Source organism: Ambystoma mexicanum, chromosome 1p, assembly GCF_040938575.1.
Source record: "Ambystoma mexicanum isolate Mex_15411 chromosome 1p, UKY_AmexF1_1, whole genome shotgun sequence".
NCBI classification, from domain to species: Eukaryota; Metazoa; Chordata; class Amphibia; order Caudata; family Ambystomatidae; genus Ambystoma; species Ambystoma mexicanum.
In genome coordinates, this window is record NC_090921.1 from 642,855,448 (window position 1) to 642,876,582 (window position 21,135).

The following is a 21,135-nucleotide window of genomic DNA, read 5'->3' on the forward strand; positions in this document are numbered from 1 at the left end:
CTAAAATGCAGCACATACAGGTCAGTAGTAGCAGCCTTCCGGAAACGTTAGTAGTGATTCTGATGCTTCCTTCACTGTGCACCTTAGGACAGGACATGCTTTCTGCTTTTTATGGGTCCTTCAAGACGGAACCAGGAGAAATTAGATTGAAGTGGTAGTCCAGGCCTGGAATATTTACAGCTAAATGGAGGACTTAATGCGGTGTGCTGGACACTATCATGTGCATTGAGGTTAACCAGGTAATGAGTGCACAAACAATAGGATATTGGCACTGTAAGGTTTTCCCGAATTGCATGGATGAACAGCCGGGAAAAATAAAGATCATAAAGACAGACTGTTTGTGAGAATAACAATGTGCTCACTTAAGGTTTCACAGGTATTTGTAATTTCTTAGCAATTAAAACCTGGATATCTTTGAGGGCTGGGGGGAGGGCTAATAAAATGTAGGGCTCCTGTAAAAGCCTGCTGTGACGGGACAAAAACAGGAGCACTTCACAGAAAAGCCAGAAGTGTTCTGGTCGCACAAAGTAAAAACAAAACAAGTGCTGGTCTACTTTGGAAAACATTAATCTGCCAGGGCGATGGCTCTTAAAAGTGATCCTAATCGGCAGGGGAAATGTTTGGGAGAAAGCCTTACGGCTAATGTCAGAGAAGCTTCACAATAAGGCACAGTTGAAATCCTTTTTCTCTTGCAAGAAAAATTTTAGTTTTGCCAGGGTAATTAATATAAATGGGTAACTTACATCAATGTTATCGATGTCAAGAATCCTGGAATGGAATTGCAGAGCCATGGCTTTCGCTTGTTGGATTGGATGAGCAATTTGACTGTATGTCTAAAACAACAATAAATCATGGTTTACAAAGTGAACAGGACTTACAGGAAGGAAACATTTTCAAGAAATAGCATACGATTACATAGACAGTTGAGTAGCATATTCCAAATCAACAGAAGCGAACAATAAGTATGGTCACAGCCAGTTGAATTCTAAGAATTCCTGGCGGCAACAGCAATTAGGGACTGGCCAGATAATACACAATCTGCAAATAACTTGTTTCAACAAAATGATCAGTTTAACCAGATACTTTAAAAGGCATAGTGCTCAGATGGATTTCCAAAATCCACACTGGGTTGGATTTTGAGAGGCCAGCGTACTATGGTGAACAGGAAGACACCGAATTCTAGCCAAACCAATCAAGGTAGATAGCAGAACTGCAAGTGTTGGACTTAGGAGGGATGTGATAGTGGTCTATGGCTCCAATGAGACACAGAGCACACAATAATTCCAGTAAGCAGATAAGTGCAAACATATACAATATCTATTAGGCCTTTAAAATACAATGAAACTTGTAGTTAAGTATGGTCTCATAAGTACTATAAAATACATATATACATTCACTCTTGTGAGAAGACGGGAAGCACAGGATTCAAAACCAGTGCAATACAGGTACGTAGTCTGGTGTATACAACACAGTAGAAACACTTGAGCGCACTGCTAAAAAAAAGTACCCTGTTACTTAATAATTCCAGCCCTGAGATGGATTGGGTTCTACTGCCCTAAAGTAATCAGTTCCAAAAGATATACTTTACAGTTCGATTTATTATGGGATTAGATGATGCCAGTGGTTCAGATTCAATGTTCCAAAAGTTAAGGAAAGTTCAGGTAAGTAACTCTCTCAATCCCACTACACTAAGGTAGGCCCAGGAGGGGATCCTTGACTAGACCACCACCCATAAAAGTCTGGAAAGAGAGTGATAGGGACAGGACTTATTTACCTTTGGGAATATGGGGGGCAAAGCAACAGGTGTGTTAATTCCCCCACCCCCTTTCTCCAAAGACCACTGCTGAGGTTCTGCATTCCATTGGGGACATGTTCCTCTGTGCTTGGTCCAGTCTATGGAGGCCCAGGGCTTGCGGTGCAGAGTTCAGTTTCGGATGCAGGACTTACTTTCGGTTGGTCGCAGTACCTGTATTACAGTTCCAGGCACTGTCAAGCTGAACATCCTTTCAAAGAAATGGAGAAGATTTCTGTGGAGCAGGACACCTTCAGGGAGTGAAGAAGACTGGTGGCAACAGGAGTCACCACGATCAGGTGGGGACAATCCATCATCAACGGACGAACAAAGGAGCAGGCCCTGCACAATGCCCGTTGGGACTAGAAGGATGAAAATGCAGGAGCAGGCATCTTGTAGCACAAGTTGAAGATCCTCCAAGTTTCAGGGATGCACTTAGAACAGCGCCGGATGCAGGAAGATTGTCCAGGGGAGAGCTGGTCAGTCCACCGGGTGGTCCAGAGTCACTTCCAATGGCTCAGCGGGCACGTATCCTCGAGCAGGAGTCGAGATTGGTTGTTCCCACTAGTCCATGGGTTGAAGCACAGGCAAGGGCCTTCTTGAGATGAGGCAGAGGAGAAGGGCTCCACTAGCACTTGACTGGAGGCAATACAGGCCATCTTCAAGGGTCGTCGTCAGCGGCTGCACTTCTTTGTTGGGGTCTTGCAGGAGTCGTCTTTATCCAAGATCTGGACTGAAAGCATACCCAGGTCCAGCAATGGTAAGGACATGCACTATTGAAACTGGCAGTGGCATTCCAATTACACTCAGGGGTTGAATGTGAATCAAGGTAAGGTAGCGAAGAGACAAGGCTTAGACTCAGGAGGGCTGTGAGAGTGGTCTAGGGCTACGAGTCCACACAGAACACCAATAATTCCAGTTAGACAGGTAAGTACAAAATAATTACAATGATTTATTAGAAATTTAATACACACTAAGAAAATTAAACCTCTAGGCAAATATTGTCCCACACTTACTATAACACATATATAGTGGCGTAACAGAAGAAGAACGTACCTCAGTGAGTCATGATTCAAGGGCTTTTATTTAAATAAAAGAAAAAAGCCTATCTGGCTCTACCCACTATCAGGAAATTTCCCTGCCTTATCAACTAAAACTAATGGTGCTCGTCAAGTCCCAAAAGAAAATAGTCTTCAGTCCGAATCTTAATAACTAACTGGCCCTACCACTTAAGAAAACGTAACACAAAGAAGGAGGGCGTAGCAATGGCCTCCGTTGTTGGCGTCTGCCTGGCCCAACACTTTGATGACTTGTTCTCAGTCTCTAGATATAATGATGTAGTTGGCAGTCTTTTGTAGAGATTCTGCTCAATAAAACACAAATGTCCTCCAAATTGTTTTATCTTCTTCTTTGGAAAAGAAGGGTTCTCCCTAGACTACTTTTCCCAGCTTTATATCAAGTATTCACATCCCTTCAGGATTGTGAATAACACAATTATTTATGCCCAACATTCCTAGAACTTGGATTCCCCAAAGTCTTAGGACTCTCAGTCAAGTTAGTACATGTGGGACGTCTGTCCGCTCGGGTTCTCGTAACCTAGTTGGCTTTTCTAACCTTGTTGCAAAGTGTTCATACTTCTTTCAATTTATTTTACACAGGATGTCGGACTTGGTTTGTTCCTTGTACCCTGGTCAGTTTTCCCAGCCTTGGCATAAAACACACGTATCTATTTCACTCTGTTGTACATAGGGTGTGGGCCTGTTTGTTTCCATCAGGTTTTCGTACATTTGTCGGCTTCTTCAGCCTTGGCATCAGGGGTTTGTATCTTTTTTGCTCTGCTTTACTTACAGTGTGGGTCCATTCTGTTCTCTCAAGCTCCCTGTAACCAGTCGGCTTTTCCAACCTGGGTGTAAAGGGTTTGTATCACTTTTGCTCTGTTTTACAGAGGGCGTGAGCCCATTCCACTTTCTCAAGGTCTCGTACCTTGGTCGACTTTCCCAGCCGTGGTTCTCACCATAACCTCGTCAGGGTTGTCGACATTGGAAAATAAAGCAGCCCACAGTGGTGTTTTTGCTTTGGGAGCGTTTGCTTCCCTGTTGTCGTTTCTATCTGTAGAAAACGCTATTGCCATGTGGAGCTCGGGGACCCGGGCTCCTTTCATCCTGCTGTTCTTGTGCAAGGGCCACCACTGCTCTCTTGTGCTCACATCTTTGTCCTTCTCCCGACCACAGATCTTGCTCGGTCAGGATGACCACACTTCAGCCTCTAGCTAGCGTTCCTTTCTTCATCCCCCATCACTGCTGGTTCCACGGCTTGGCATGGCTCCGGCACTCCAGGACAATGTCTCTCCAGAGGCTCGCCTCTGCGTAGGGATTTCCCTACTCCCTCCGTAGGCGTCTCTCTCTGGTTCACCGTCGGCTCGGCTCATTTGTAAGTCATCAACAATAGCAAATGTGTCCGTATTCTTTAATTATAGCATTCAGATGACGCTCAACATTATCTGACGCCAAAGGAGTGAAAGAAGTATCCTTGTTGTTTATATGCACCAAAGTCCTTTCAAAATATATACACACACATATATATATGACGAACATTACATATCTGTAATCGTCTATCTGATGCTTGTATCTGCTTAGATTTATATGCTTTGCATATGCCGACATCTAGTGGTTGGTGCAGCGTATTACATGATTTATTTTCGAGGGACGAAGGGCGCGTTTGTAATACTATCCCGACCGCAACATGTACTGTACCTATGATCTTTCACGCATTGAGGTCCTCGCGTTTTTATTTTCTGACCTGAGGTTGCATGAAGTGTATAGTGAAATATGAAAGTGAAGAAGTGCGTTTAAAACCCTTACATTAAACATGTTGTGTATGGTACCTTCTACTCCCAACAAGCTGAGTGTCAGGTTCCACATTATGTTCTTCACATTTTCAAGGGTCTTAAGAAATGTGGGCGTTTCAAACATTCATTATGGAGAAATAGAGGGGAAGTTTAGTCTTAGTACTAGGTTGAGTCTGTAGCAGTTTATGGGTTAAAGTTTGTTTTCCTTAACTGTTCATCATTCAGAATAATGTAGCTCTCCCAGGCCAAGATGGTGGAAATACTTTTCAACAGTGATTGGTTAAGACTAGTGTAGTTATCATTGTGTTGTCACTTGGAATCTTCAGTGCAATTCTAAACTGCCTTAAAGTTATCATCTGAGTAGATCATATATTTGTTAGCTCCAGTTAAAAAAAAATTTAAAGTTTACCATTTTAAAGGTGTAGAATACTTTACTGTTTAGTTCTAGCCCAATCTTAGTATAGTAGTCAAGAAAGAAGTTGGAGAAGTCTGCAGCAGAAGGTCTGCCTGAGAGAATCAGTTTGCTGAGCAGCAGATCTGTTATGTCCAATGAACACAGGCTAAGCTAAGTTAATTTCAGTTATCTACAGTAAAACTCTCATCATCTGAATAGAATATATAATCTAAAGACTTGGAACTGTGAATATTGTGTAAAAGACTTGAAAAAGGATCCATAATATTCTTAGGAAGAAACTATGTTCATTTAATGAAAATACATAAAGAAAATTGAGAATATTCAACAATTCAATGTTAGCGTGTAATTTTGTTTATCGTACTAACAGGGCGTGCGGAACGTAATCGGCGTGTTTTTAACATTTAACTGATTCTAGTTAACTTACTAACAGTAAATTAGTTTTTCGTATCGGTAGCGACCTTATGGCGCATATTACTGAGGATCTACGAAGCGCGCGTGTTCAAAAAAATGACCTTACGACGTCGCGTGTGCGTCGCGGCCATTTTGGATCTTCATATATTTTTTCTTTTCTTTGTTGCGCTCCGTAATGAAATGCTTTTCATGAGAGATGAACAATTTACTTTCTTACCTGGTAACATTCTTTCGATGGGATGGTCCGACGACGTATTCCATATCTATGACAGGTAATGTCCACAGCTGTGCTGCTTCGGAAAATCTGTGGCGTCTGGATCCTGCGTCGATGACGTCGATGCGCCGTCCCCGAGGGCCTCCTCCGACGGCCGACGTCACCCGATGTGATAAGTAGGACGCACAACGCCCGTAGCCTCAGTTGTAGTTATTTCCCCCAGAACGTGTGCCACCAGTTTTCTGCCAGTCACACACACAAGGCCTTTGCGGAACGCAAGCTGCAATCGCAAAAGAAATTCTGCAGCGGGGAAGGGAGGGAGGGAGCGATATGGAATACGTCGTCGGACCATCCCATCGAAAGAATGTTACCAGGTAAGAAAGTATCTTGTTCTTCGAGGGGATTGGGTCCTCTGACGTATTTCATATCTATGACAGACTCCCAACGCAGTACCAGGCAAGGAGGTGGGAAAAGAATTTAGAACACAATTTTAGCATGCCCAATCAAATTGCAGAATAAAGGACTGCCTTGCCAAAGGCCAGATCCTGCCCTTGGATGGAATCGAGGGAGTAGTGCCGTACAAATGTATGTACTGAAGCCCAGATGTGACGAATAGGAACACCCCTCTGCAGGGCAGTAGACGCAGCCACTCCTCTGGTAGAATGGGCCCACAAGCCAGCCGGAGGGTCCTTACCCGCCAAGCGGTACAACTCGGAGATAGTCAAAATAATCCAACGAGACAAAGTCTGTTTCGTCACAGCTTGTCCCAAACGCTTTCCACTGTAACCAATGAAAAGTTGATCGGGACATGCGCAAAAATATAAAAGCTCAACCTCTCCTAGGATCAAGCCTATGGAGCCTCTCCTCTTCCCTACCAGGATGTGGAGGAGGATAGAACGCCGGAAGAACAACCTTCTGGCTCAAATGAAATTCCGAAACCACCTTCGGAAGAAAAGAAGGACGAACTCTAAGGACAACCCTGTCCTTATGAAATACAGTGAAGGGTGGCTTAACTGAAAGTGCCTGTAACTCACTCACTCTGTGAGCAGAAGTAACCGCAACCAAAAACACAGTTTTCAGAGTTAAGCCTCTGCAAAGGCTCAAATGGAGCACCCATAAGAAACTTAAGAACAAGGTTCAAATCCCAACCAGGCACCAGACAAGGTGACGGAGGGAACACATTAGTGGGCCCTTTCAAAAACTGAGAAATTAAAGGTATCTTAAAATAGGAACATTCTTCAGACGAGCGCTTAAGTATGGACAGCGCCGCCAGGTAACATTTAATGGTACCCACTTGCAAGCCCCTGTGGGCCAAGGAAAGCAAAAAAGAGAGAATCATGGGAATGTCACATTCAAAAGGATCCACATTCTTAACTCTGCACCAGTCGCAGAACTTTCTTCAACAGCAACGGGACAGAGACTTTGTTGCCGGCCGCCTGGCCGAGAGCAACACCTCCATCACGTCTTCAGGGAGGTCCCAATCCTTATACCTCAAACTTTCAGAAGCCAAGCATGAAGGTTGAGGGATCTGACCTCTGGATGGAGAACCTGATCCCCCTACCGTGAGAGCAGATCGTCTCGGTAGGGAAGACGACGTGGAGGGCAGATGGAAAAGTCGAGAAGGTCCGGGTACCATGTCCTCCGGGCCCACGCCGGAGCAATGAGGATCATCCGGGAACCGAACCTCCGTAACCTCTGCAGTACTTGTGGGATGACGGGGACTGGAGGAAACGCGTACAGCAGTGGGAATGACCACTCCACCACGAACGCATCTCCTAAGGCTCCTTTTGGAGGAAATTCCCGCGAGTAGAACCTTTCGCACTTCAGGTTGACACTGGAGGCGAAGAGATCCACTTGAGGGGTCCCCCAAAGGGCGAAGATCTCCAGGAGAATCTCCTGAGCCAGCTCCCACTCGTGAGAGATCATGCTCTGCCTGCTCAGAGCGTCCGTCGTCTTGTTGTCGTCTCCGGCCAGATGAACGGCCGAGATGGAAACTTCCTGCTGGATGGCCCAGAACTCGAGCTGCATCGCCTCCCTGCACAGAGGAAGTGACCCTGCCCCGCCCTTTTTGTTGAGGTAGTGCATGGCCACCGTGTTGTCCGTTAGAATCAGGACACTCTTTCCTTGCACAGTCGGCAGAAAAGCCTTCAGGGCAAGCCTGACGGCCCTCAGCTCCAACAGATTGATATGGAGTCTGGACTCCGACAGAGACCAACGACCGCTGACTGTCACTTCGTTGGCATGAGCTCCCCATCCCGTGAGGGATGCGTCCGTCACGATCGTCACCGCCAGCCAGGGCAGCCAAAATGGGGCCCCCTTCATCAGATTGCCTTCGACGGCCCACCACAGAAGGTCCAGGGCGACCAAGGGCGGCACCTGAACAGAGTCCGACAGCCTGCCGGACGACAGACCACTGGAGCTTGACAGCCCACTGCAAAGATCTCATCCGCAGACGAGCCTCTGGCACCAGAAGAATGCAGGATGCCATGAGGCCGAGCAGTCTCAAGAACTCAGACGCTGGGAGATTCTGGGCAAGTTGAAACTTGTGCACCATCTGCTGAATGTGAAGAGCCCTCAAGGAGGAAAACACTGCCCCAGGGATGTGATGAACACTGCTCCGATGTACTGGAGCCGCTGGGTTGGTGTCAAATTGGACTTCTTTAAATTGAGGGAGCAGCCCAGCTTGTGAAGGGAGTGGCAGGTGACGGACAGATGATCCAGGACTTGCTCGGGAGAGGTACCCCTGATCAACCTATCGTCCAGGTAGGGGGTAGACTTGAATCCCCCCTTTCCTGAGGTGCGCTGCCACCACCCACAATGAGCTTGGTGAAAACCCTTGGGGCGGAGGTCAATCCGAACGGCAGGACCCGAAACTGAAAGTGTGAGTCGCGAACCTCAGGTACTTCTTGTGCTTGGGATGGATCGGCACATGGAAGTAAGCATCCTTGAGGTCGAGAGACACCAACCAGTCCTGAAGTTGAAGGGCCTGGAGGACTTGAGAGTAACCATCTTGAACTTGTCCTTCCTGACGAGTTTGTTCAATCCGCGCAAGTCCATGATGGGTCTCAATCCGCAGTCTTTCTTCGAAATCAAAAAATAAGGGGAATACCATCCCTTGTTCCTCTCCGCTACAGGCACCAGTTCTATGGCGCCTTTCTCCAGCAGGGCTTGAATTTCCTGCGCAAGGAGCGGATCTGGACTCTTCAAAGAGAGGTTCCCCGGTGGATTGTCGTGAGGCCTCTGCCGAAAGGGAAAACAGTAGCCGTGGGTTATGAACTCAAGAACCCACACATCTGAAGTAATGGCTCGCCACTCTGCAAGATGCTGCGCCAGCCTTCCCCCAACCGGCAAACCATGGGACCTGGCCTCATGACTGAGTGGTAGCGTCTGCGGCGGGGCAAAGAGGCAACTGCCCGAGCGGCCTTGGCACCTCGAGTACCCTTGTTTCCACCTCTGGCACTCTTACGGTGGCCTCTTTGACTGCTAGCTCCTCTCGCTTTACTGAAGGACGAGTAATAGCGAAAGGAACCTCCCCTCCATTGCTGTCCCCTAGGACGAAAAGGCGGAGGTTGGCGAACTGAGGAACCCAGCGACTTTGCTGCAGCTTTGGAGGTCTGCAACCTCTCAAGGCTCTCGTCAGCCTTGCTGCCAAAAAGATGCTCACCGTCAAAGGGCATGTTGAGGAGCGGGGACTGCACATCAGGAGCGAATCCAGACTTCCGCAACCACGCAAACCTGCGTATTACGGTGCTCGCCGCCATGGATCGGCTGACACAATCTGCCATGTCCAAACCCGACTGAACGGCCTCACACATGGCATCCTTGCCATCCTGAACCATAGCAAGGAAACCATCCCGTTCATCCCCTTCGGGAATATGTTCAGCCGCTAATGCAAGACAGTTCAACAGAGTGTGTGTGAAACAAGACAAGGCACATATGGAGTTGGCCGCCTGAAGCGCCATACCCCCTGAAGAAAACACTTTCTTGGCCCAGCCGTCAAAACGTTTGTCGTCCCTATCCGGAGGGATGATAGGATACGACGCCTGCTTTGCCAGGGCCGTAGCCACCTGCACCACCAAACTCTCCGGAGTGGGGTGCCTGGACAAGTAGCAGGGGTTGCTACTGGCTGGACGGTATTTTCGCGACAAAGACTTGCCCACTGCCGGGAGACTCTCCGAGCAGTCCAAGCCGCCGCCGCCACCCTTCTGTGCAGAGCCATATGAAACAGCAATACCAGGTCAGTGGGGGGAGCAAGATCAAGGATGTCCATGAGATCATCCTGAATGAACTCCCCTGGGGGAGCCGACCAACCCAAGTACTCGGTGACCTGAAACATAAGGCACTGATATGAAGAATCGGCATGAGTGCCAGGCTCTGGCCTACAAAACTCCACCTCCGGAGAGGTGTCCAGTCCACTGGCATCATGCAGTGACTGCCTCAGGTCATCAAACTTGCTATGGCTCGAGATAAGTTCATCTGGTACCGTAACCGGAACCAAGCCTTCATCAGAGCCTTCATCACCCTCTGAAATGTACTCCAGGCGGTGAGAGAAAGACATCTGGGGACCAAAGCTGTGCCTGACCTTAGCCAGAGCCTTTCTAGGGGCTAACCCCGTGCCACAGGGCCCCTCCGACACCACCGCCTCGAAAGGCGTCGACACAGGCCTCGAAGCCAGAGCTCTGAGCGTGTCTCTCGACGACCTAGGCGCCGACGACCCCCTCGGAGGCAGAGCCTCGAGAGATAATGTCGACGACCTCGGCGCCACAGGTGTCGACGTCTTCTTCAAAGACGGCACAGGATCACGTGGTCTCGAGCGCGTCAAGGACCACGACCTGGAACGGGCATGGCGAGAACGGCTACCCTTGTCCGAGCGGGACTTCTCCCGCGAGCTGTGCCGACCCCCCTGAGTCCGAAGGCGTACGAGCGGTGTCTCTTGACCGGTGCCGACCGACCCCACTCAGAGGGGTGGACGGACCGGTGCCCTGCGATTCAAGAATCGCTAGCATCCGCTTCCCGAAGGAAGCCCATTCCTGCGGTGTTGCTTGCATGATGGGATAAGCGACCCGCCGACGGGCGGAGTCCTCAGAAGAGGACGGGGAAGGCGACCGATGCTTCCGGGAATGCCTCGAAGAGGCGGAGGAGTGGCGAGACGGACTCCTGGAAGGAGACCCACTGGACTTCCGACGACGCGGAGAGTCGCCTCTCGAGTCATCCGTCGAAAGCCCCGTAGACCTCGACTTCCGGGTCTTAGACACACGACCTACAGACAGCTTCTTCTTGCGTTCCCGCAAGGTCTTGGCCGTGAGCGACTGGCAGTCGACACAGTCGTCCGTATCGTGGGCCTCCCCTAGGCACCAGAGGCAGGCGCCGTGCGAGTCCGTGACCTACATCTTGGACCCACAGTCCCCGCACTTCTTGAAGCCCGGACGCAGGGTTGAAGACGAAGTAGACATCGCCACGAACAGGTCTTCACAAAAAACTGAACAGGTTCAACAAACCGAGAAGAAAACAGCAAACTCCTAAGAGTCGAGGCGTACCGAGATTCACGAAGCGAACACGTTCGTGGAAAAAAATGGAGCTGAGGCTACGGGCGTTGTGCGTCCTACTTATCACATCGTGTGACGTCAGCCGTCGGAGGAGGTCCTCGGGGACGCCGCATCGACGTCATCGATGCAGGACGCAGACGCCGAAGATTTTCCGAAGCAGCACAGCTGTGGACATTACCTGTCATAGATATAGAATACGTCGGAGGACCCAATCCCCTCGAAATTATTTTTGTTGGAAACGCAGCGTTTTTGAATTTGAAAATAAAAGCTGAAATATGATAAAGAGACTTCAGGAATAGCAAGAGGTAATCTTAAGATAAGAAAAAATATTAAAAAGATTACACAGGAGTTTTATTGAAAAGCAATAGTAACAGTAATTATTTTGGGCTGACTTCTTGAAGATAAGAGAGAGAAAGAAACAAATTGAAGAGAAAGTTTGTTTAAAGAGAATTTCAGCATAAAATAGTACAAGCTGAGAACATCATTTTTAAACAGTAATCAAAAGTCAGCAGTAGAATTCATTCAGCAGCAGCAGCCTAAAGGCAATCAAGCTTAGGCAACAGGTAACAAGAGAAGCAGTTACTTGAGAGATTTTAGTCAGGAGGTGAGATTGAGAATTATTTATTTAAAATTGTACTTTTCTTTTAGGAGCACTACTGAACAACCATTCCAGTGAAGACAGACTGAAATACAAGCAGTAGAAGTTTGTTATTTTCTCCATTCCCCTTGGGGTTGCCTGACCAATAGTTTTATAGTTATAGGATTGTTGGGCTGGCAGGCTTAGGGGGTCTGAAGGGCCAGCTTCACTCCTGCAGGATCCAACAGCATCAGTTTTTGACAGTGAGGATGGGTGGGCGCATATGAATCTAAGCAGATACAAGCATCAGAAAGATAATTACAGGTATGTAACGTTTGTCTTCTGAGGCTTATGGATCTGCTTAGAATCACATGCTTTGCATAGACCAGCAAGCAGTACCGGGTGAAGGCGGTGGGTTGATAGAAAGAACAGAGGCAAATAAATGTTTCAATACTGCCTGTCCCACCTGTGAGTTATTTCTTGTTCGTTTGTCAGCACAGTAATGTGTAAAAGTGTGCACTCAACTCCATGTGGCTGTCCTGAACATAGCCTCTAAAGGCACATTTGCGATGAAGGCTAATGTACCCCCTGTACTACGTGTGAAGTGTACTGTAGGTATGAATGGACGTATCCTTAACAATGTCTTAACACTGCTGTATGTATCTTAATATCCATCTAGCAACATTAGCCTTTGAGACAGGATTTCCTTCTTTCACGGCCGCTAGGGGCACAATGAATTGGTCTGTCTTTCTGAGCGGTTTTGTTTTGTACATCTAGTGCATGTAGTGCTCTTTCGCCAGAGTACTGTAGGTCTTTAAAGAAAGCTGGCAGTTCAATGGATTGGCCAACATGGAACTTAGAAATGTACTTTGGTGAGAAACGCAGCTGCGTTCTTAAGACCACCTTGTTTTTATGTATTGTGCCAAAGGCTTCCGTTGCAGACGGCGCATGTAGCTCCCTTACCCTTCTAAGGGAAATGATGGCTATAAGGAAAGCAGCTTTGTAAGGGAGGTCTTTGAGGCTTGCTTTATGCATAAGTTCAAAAGGAGGGCTCATGAATTTACTTAAAACAATATTTAAATCCCAACCAGGTGGTTGGTTTGCAACAGGAGGATAAAGCCTTTTAACTCTCTCAATGAATGATTTCACGACTGGACCATCCCACCAAGAAACCTTGTTTTGAGATATTGTAAATGCAGACAGTGCGGCTAAATGGACTTTTAATTAAAACCAGACCCGAGTCTAACAAATGTAGTAGATAGTGCACTATATACCAGGGGGAGCAGTCAATTGGATTGATATTTGACTTTCTACACCATACCACAAATCGGTTACATTTGTTAGAGTAGCAGTGGTTAGCGTTTGGTTTACGGTCTTCTTTTAATATTTCCATGCATCTGCCAGGTAAAGTAAGGTGTCTAAACTCTATGACTTCAGGAGCCACGCCGCTAACCTGGTTGTATGATGTTGAGGATGTAGGAATAACCCCCGATTTTTTGTCAACATGTTGTCAGGGCATGCTAGCTTTATTGGTGGGTAAATGAACATTTTGAGCAGGTGGGAATACCCAGTTTGACATGACCACATTAGAGCCATTAGGATCATTGTTCCTGGTGCATTATGTGGATTAGTATGTTCAAGAGTGGTGTTGGAGAAAGACTTACACAAATATCCCTGACCAACTGATCCACAGTGCATTCCTCTTGGATCCTTTATATGGGAACCTGATGGAGTAACTTAGGCATTCTGCGTTTTCCTTTGTGGCAAACAGGTCTAAGTTTGGTTGCCCCGAGCGTATAAAAAATTTGTTTAGTATGTCCGAATGTAACTCCCACTTGTGTTCAGGGGGTTGATTTGTGTTTCTGCTTAGTGTGTCGGCTAGCCAGTTGTGTTTCCCTGGAACATGAGATTAGAGATACATTCCTCTTTGGAGGCTCCATTTCCAAATCTTCTGTCCTAGTGTGGACATGTTTGGGGAGTGAGACCAGTCCGGTTTGTTGATGTAAAACATGGTGGTTGTGCAGTCTGTTATAATCAGTACATTTTCTCCTATCAAGTTATGATTGAACACTTGTAGTGTCTTGTAAAGTGCTAGCAATTCCAGAACATTGATGTGCTTTTTGGCAAGTATTTGTGTGCACATGCCCCAAGCAGCATGGTGGAGACAATGGCCTTCCCCATCTAGAGATTGATGCGTCTGTTGTGACAGCATTGTGTGTTGGCGGATTTACAAAGGGGTTTCCCCGTAACACGTTCTACTTTGTCCACCACTGAAGTGTTAACACCACTGTTTGAAAAATCTCCACTAGCTTGTCCGATTTGCCTTTCACCTGAAACCAGTGTTTCGCTAACCACTGAATGCATGTGTAGCCTTGCATGTGGCACGATGTAAAAGCATGCCATCATGCAGAGAAGTCTTATTTCTATCCTGACTGTTATCTGACAACTGACTGCATAACAAAGGATTTGCTTTAGTAGGTTTTGGACCCTCTTGTTGGAGGGAAACACCAAAGTGTCATCTCTGAGAATAACTACTCCTAGGAACTGTTTTTGCTGGCTGGGTATTAGGCTTGATATTTTTTATTTAATTTTTTATTATTGTGTTATAATCAATGTTAGGCAAGATTGTATTTCGTACCCTGTGGGAGACTGCCCCAGCCTTGACCTCTTGCCAATAGTTAACCCAACCTTTGGTATAAGCATGTACCAAACAAGTTGGTAGAGTGACTGAGCAGCCAGTCTCATCTCAAGAGGGGTCAATGTGAGCAGTAAGGTTGTTAGCCAGGTATTCACAGTAACAAGTATGCAAATAAACACTTACACTCAAATGAATAATTGTTTAATCAAGAAACCTTAACAGTCAGTGAAGTTGAGGAAACAAAACAATGGTTAACAAATATTCTTAAGCAGGTAAATACTTTTTGAACCCTCCAATGCAAAGTAAATTAACCCTTTCCTGCAGGAAAGGCCAAGCATAAAGTCAGAGGTAAAAGCCTTTCGTGGAGCCAGGCCAGCCAATATTGGTTAAGCAGGTAGGTAAAAAATCTTGCACAATCTTTTAGAAGTTTTGTATAAAAATGAAATCACTGTAGGGCCACAAGCTGGGAGGCTTGTGTTTGGGCAAAGCTGCAAGCAACTCTGCAAATGCAACCAAGGCAAGTCTCAACTGAGAGCTAGCAAGGCTACAAGACAAGAGGTAAGTCCCCCTTAGTTTTACAGTACCTTTGGTTAGAAGAAAAACTGCTTCCAGCTGGCTTTTGTTCCTGTGTTAAGGTCTGCAGATCCTGGTGTTCCTGGGCCTCAGTCGTGGGGACAAGAGGGTGGACGCCTGGAGACTCCTGCACTACGAATGGAAAGTCGGCGTCAGCAATGGGCAAACTTCAGATCAGCAGGACTTCACGGTTTCAGCTTTTCGCAGCTCTCGCAAACAGCACCACCGCGGTTTTCGGATACCACTATGGACTTTCCTCGCATCTGGGGTCCAGCACTCTGTTGACGTGGCTCAGGCTTGGTCAGTCCTGCTTCGTGGGAGTCTGGAGGATCTTCCTGGAGCTCGGGTCCGACTTAAAGACACTCACTCGATTCTGGTGTTCCTCTCCCTGGCACTCGGTTCCTGCAGCAGCAGTGGAAGTACAGCCAGCTCCCAGAGGATTTCCAGATGAGCTCGTTTTGGGGTCGATTGATCCCACCAACCCAAGAGGAGAAGTCGTCCTTTGCAGGTCTTCTCTAGTCGAGGCAAATTCGGAGCTTCAGCAGGGCATCACCGGGCAAACCAACGGTCCAGGAGTTGCAGCAGGCGCCTCTTCCAAGTTCTTCTTCAGATTACTTCGTCTAGTGGTTGACTCTGCCTTCCAAGCAAAAAATCTCGCCTTTTATGCAGGTTTCTCCCATTCATTCGCAGCCTAGCTGTCAATCACACAGCAGGGTGGCTGTCCTCCGAGGACAGCCCTCCAGCCAATCACCTTTGGGTGCATTCCTGTAATCAAGGAGACTAAGCACAGGGAGTTTTGGGAACCTTCCTCGCTTCCTGCCCCGCCTGCTTGTATGCAGAACATTTCGGAAAATCTGTTTTACCCCACAGGTGCAGATTCTGCGGCAAACAACCCAAAACAGGACCAGAGGGGATCCAAACGAAGAGATCAAGAGGTTGGTTGCGAACCAGGAGCCCCAGGAGAAGGTGCAAGAAAGCAGGTAAACCCCTAGTCTGAGGCAATGGGAAAGGCAGTTGAGACTCACCTCCAAAGAACCGTTGATGGCCAAATAGCTGAGCAGAGTTAAATTTGAAAAAGCACTAGCCTCTTCATGAAACTGCAAACATGGTTTTAAACACTTGAATACAATCATAATGGAAACAACCGGGAGAGCGCAGTGTCAGCCCAGGAATAGCCAACAGCTATATGCAGCAAGTAACTTTAGCGATTTGACTGTGTACCCTGAAATCACAGTATGCATAAACTCTGCACCAAAACGATTGTCAATACTCACTGCTTCATAGCACCAGTCTTTGAGAATCTCCGTCTCGCCTTGGATCATTGCCTGCAACCAGAGAAAAACTCACAAAAATAAGGATATTTTGCAGTCTTTGTTTTAAAAATATGTATTTCTTTGCCTATAAAAAAGAAAAAGTAAATGACATGCATTACTTACCTCAATAGCAATTCTGATGATTGTATCTGCTTAGATTCACATGCTGTGCATATAGTCTGACATCTAGTTGTAACCACAGACTATTGCATCTTATCTTTCGAGTACCGAAAGGGGACGTCCACATGGGCGTGCCTGTAACACTATCCCTAACGGGACATGTAGTGTAGCCAAAATCCAACACGTGTTGAGGTCCCTCCTATTGTATTTTTTCTGCCGTGAGGGAGCCTTATGACTATCGTGAGCGAGTACAGAAAGAGAGAAGAAGTAGTAAGATGTCTATGTTCCTTCCATCCGAGCGGGAGGATGGGAGGGCGCATGTGAATCTAAGCAGATACAATCATCAGAAATGCCATTACGGTAAGTAATGCATATCTTCTGATGCTTGTGAATCTGCTTAGAATCACATGTTGTGCATAGACTAGCGAGCAGTACCCAGAGTTGGTGGTGGGATGTGAGAAGGAACAGTAGTGAAAAGATGTTGTAGTACCGCTTGTCCCACCCGAGAATCAGACCTAGAGTAAGTGTCTAGACCATAGTGTTTTGTAAAGGTGTGCACAGACCTCCAGGTTGCCCCTTTGCAAATGGACTCGAGAGGAACATTTGCAATGAAGGCTATGGAAGCCCCAGTGCCTCAAGTCGAGTGTGCTCGAGGCTTGAAGGGCAGATCTCTCTTGGTGAGAGTGTAGCAGGGTGTGATGCAATTGACAATCTACCTTGAGATGGCTGATTTAGAGACAGGATCTCCTTCTCTACCAGCCGCCACTGAAACGAAAAAGTGGTTTGTTTTCCTTAGTGGTTTAGTTCTTTCCAGATGGTACTTGATAGCCCTGCGCACATCTAGTTTGTGTGTAGGCTTCTCTCCGCCACGTTAGTGGGATTCTGGAAGAATGTGGGTAGTTCTATTGACTGGTTCACATGGAACTGAGAAATAATTGTGGGTGCAAACCGAGGGTGAGTGCGCAGAACCACCTTATCTCTGAATTGTGACAAAAGGGTCTAGAATTGAAAGGGCCTGTAGTTCACGGACTCTTCTTATTGAAGTGACTGCCACTAGGAAGGCGGTCTTGTAAGCAAGTGCATTCGGGCTTGCCTTGTGCATAGGTTCAAAAGGGAAACCCCCCCCCCATCAGTCTGGTTAATACCACATTTAGGTCCCATCCGGGAGCCGGGTTAGAAATAGGGGGATGAATCCTTTTAACCCCTTCCATGAAAGCTTTAATTACTGGGATCTTCCACCACAACACTTTCCGCTGCAACGTGATATAGGCTGAGAGTGCAGCTAAGTGAACTTTCAGGGAATTAAAAACTAGACCCGAGTCTAGTAGGTGAGTCAGGTATAATACAATATGAGTAGGAGAGCAGTCAATGAGATTGATGCTCTTGGAATTGCACCAGATGACGAAGCGTTTCCATTTATTGGAGTAGCAATGTCTGGCGTTAAGCTTTATTGCTTCTCCATTTATATCCATGCATCTCTGAGGAAGTTGGAGATGCCCGAACTCTAGGACCTCAGGATCCAGGCCTCCAAGTTGAGAGTCTGCGGGCATGGATGAAGTGTTTCCCCCTTGTCTTGACATAGCATGTTGTATGGGCAAGGTAGTTTCATCAGAGCAGAGAGACATCTCCATCAGATGGGAGAACAAGGGTTGGTGGGTCCCACATCAGGGCCACCAATACGTTGAGTAGGGGAGTCCGGGAGGGGGGGAGGGGGGAAAGCGTAACCAAATTTCCCTGACCATGTTATCCAGAGACCGTTCCCCATTGGAGATGAGGTCTTCGTGTAGTCGCCATTCGTTCTCGAAGGGCAGTGTGAAGTCTCTGCTGAGCAAGTCTGCCAGAATATTGAGTTCCCCTGGCACGTGTTGAGACAATAGGAACATCCTGTGTTTGAGAGCCCATTTCCAAATGTTCTGGGACAGTTTGGATAGCCCTGGAGAGTGAGTTCCCCTTGCTTGTTCAGGTAGTACATGGCCGGGTTGCTGTCTGTGAGGATCAGTACTTTCTTTCTCTGCAATTGTGTCTGAAAGGCCTTCAGTGCTTTTAACACCGGTAACAGCAATAACAGGTTTATGTGGTTGGATGCCACTACTGGGGACCAAACGCTGTGCGCAGTCTGCTCAAGGAGGTGAGCCCCCCACCCTGTGAGAGATGTGTCCGTCGTGAGAGGGGCTTCTACTGTGGGGGTGGTGAAGGTTTTCCCCTTCAGGAGGTTTTCCCTCGACACCACTGCATAGAGAGAATGAGGGCTGCCGAGACAACCACTAGATCGTCCCATTGTCCGCTGGCCTGACACCACTGGCTGTTGAGCCACTCTTGCATGGGGCGCATGCGCAAACATGCATGAGGAACCAAGTAAATGCAGGCTGCCATCATTCCTAACAGTCGCATGGCCTTGCATACCGTCACCTCTCGACTGACTACATACTGAGGGATCTGAAACAGCATGTTTTGAACCCTCTTGTTGGAGGGGAAGACAAGGCCGTCTTCTGTCCGAATTAGAGCACACAGAAACTGCTCGACTTGGCTGGGGTCGAGGATGGATTTCTTCTCGTTTAAAGGGATAGTCCAGTTAAAAAAATGATTTTAAAAATAGATAGGCAACATTAAAAAAATAATACTAGCACTTTTTTTTTTAAACTTCCTATGTAAAATTTTGAGCTATTCAAGCTCAAAATTCGCAAAAGCAAGCACATGGGCGCAACCATTTTGTGAAATGGATGCCCGCCTGTGCTGGCTTTTGCGGCACTAATGAAGGAAAAGCCAGCCAGCTGCAGTAAACAAAAGCTACCGCTGGGTGGCTTTTCCTTCATTGGTGCTGTACACGGAGGACGGGGACCGGAGACCCTCCCCCCAGGGGAGCACCGGAGACCCAAAGTGAAAGCCAAGGCAGGCAGAAACACAACACGGTTGTGTTTACAATCCGCGGTGTTTCTGCCTACAGCTGATTTCCCATTTGGGGCTCTCGGGCTCCCCACGGGGGAGCACCGGAGACCCAAAGTGATAGCCACAGCAGGCAGAAACACAACTCCTCCGAGCCGGAGGAGCCTGAGAAACGTGGAAAGAAAAACCGCAGCATTTTCAAACACAACATTGTATTTATGTTTGCGGTCGCTTCAAAAGCGACCGCAGACAAATACAATGTTTTTAAAGCTGAGGTTTTATTTCTAAGTTTTCCGGGCTCCTCCAGCCCGGAAAACGTAGAAAAAAAAAACGCAGCTAGTGCTTATTTTTTTTTTTTTTTTTAAATAAATAGCACTTACCGAGATTCAGCTGCAGCTTTCCTGCTCTGGTCTCCGGTCCCCGTCCTCCGCGTACAGCACCAATGAAGGAAAAGCCACCCAGCGGTAGCTTTTGTTTACTACAGCTGGCTGGCTTTTCCTTCATTAGTGCCGCAAAAGCAAAAGCCAGCACAGGCAGGCATCCATTTCACAAAATGGATGCGCCCATGTGCTTGCTTTTGCGAATTTTGAGCTTGAATAGCTCAAAATCTTACATAGGAAGTTTTAAAAAAAAAGTGCTAGTATTATTTTTTTAATGTTGCCTATCTATTTTTAAAATACATTTTTTTTTTACTGGACTATCCCTTTAAGGAGAATCCGAGACTGAATAAGAGATCTATTGTCCTTTGGGTGTTTGACAAGCATGTCCCCTGTTATGAGCCAGTCGTCGAGGCAAGGATAAATTGGAATGGATTGCCTGCACAGGTGAGCTGCTGCAACTGCCAGCACCTTTGTAAATACTCTTGGGGATGAGGCAATGCCAAAGGGAAGGACCTTGAACTGATAGTGTTTGTCCTCTATCATGAACCTTAGGTATTTCCTGTGTGCCGGCAACATTGAAATATGAACGTATGCATCTTTCATGTCCAATGTTGCCATGTAATCCCCCTGCGTTAGTAGAGGGATTACTTCTTACAGCGTTACCATACGAAACCTTTGAGGTTTGACAAATTTGTTTGCTGGGCACAAGTCTAGCACAGGGCGAATGGTGAGATCCTTTTTGGGTACAAGGAGGTACACTGAATAAATATCCTTGTTTACCCGTAGAACGGGGACAACTTCGATTGCGCTCTTTTCCTGCAGGATATTGACCTCTTGCAGAAGGCTCTTCAGGTGTTCCGGTGTTAGACGCCTGGACTTTGGTGGCCTGAATCGCGGTGGCCGGCTGAACTCAACGCAATAACTGTGGGTGACGGTCTTGAGCACCCACTGGTCTGTGGTAATCCCCTCCGATGCGTGTAAGAATGAGGTTATTTGTCCCCCCCCGACCGGGGAGGCATGGGAGGGGCCCTGGATCTGAAAGTCATTTCTGACTGGAGGCTGGGGAGCCTGTAGGGATGGCATAGCGACCCCTTCCTTTTGCACGGCGCTGTCCTCTAGGTGGATACTGATTGGAGGCAGCAGACCCTTGACCTGAGGAACAAGTGTTACCCGTTCCATATTGGTTATGTGGGGAACGTGAGTGGGACTGTCTGCGAAAGAAGCAGCGAGAACTCCCACCTCGCTGATGAAAGGGCCTTTGAGTTATTTGATTTAACAATTTCAAAGTCTCATGCTCTTTTTTCGCGGTTTGCAACACCTCATCTACAGCTTTGCCAAAGAGGTTGGACTCCTCCACCGGTTTGTTGATGAGAGATGCCTGTGTCTCGGGTTTGAACCCTGAGTTATTTAGCCAGGTGTGTCGTT

At 47.3% G+C, this 21,135-nt stretch overlaps 1 protein-coding gene across 3 annotated transcripts in view; it reads right to left on the minus strand.

Moving 5' to 3' along the window:
* TIMM44 (translocase of inner mitochondrial membrane 44) overlaps nucleotides 1-21,135 on the minus strand; it is a 676,068-nt gene that overhangs the window by 208,582 nt on the left and 446,351 nt on the right. For all 3 annotated transcript variants that reach the window (XM_069649680.1, XM_069649678.1, XM_069649679.1), the window contains 2 exons: nucleotides 16,289-16,339; nucleotides 744-833 (listed from right to left, as the gene is read on the minus strand). In XM_069649680.1, coding sequence (XP_069505781.1) covers nucleotides 744-833; nucleotides 16,289-16,339 — 141 coding nt within the window. The remainder of the gene's footprint in view (nucleotides 1-743; nucleotides 834-16,288; nucleotides 16,340-21,135) is intronic.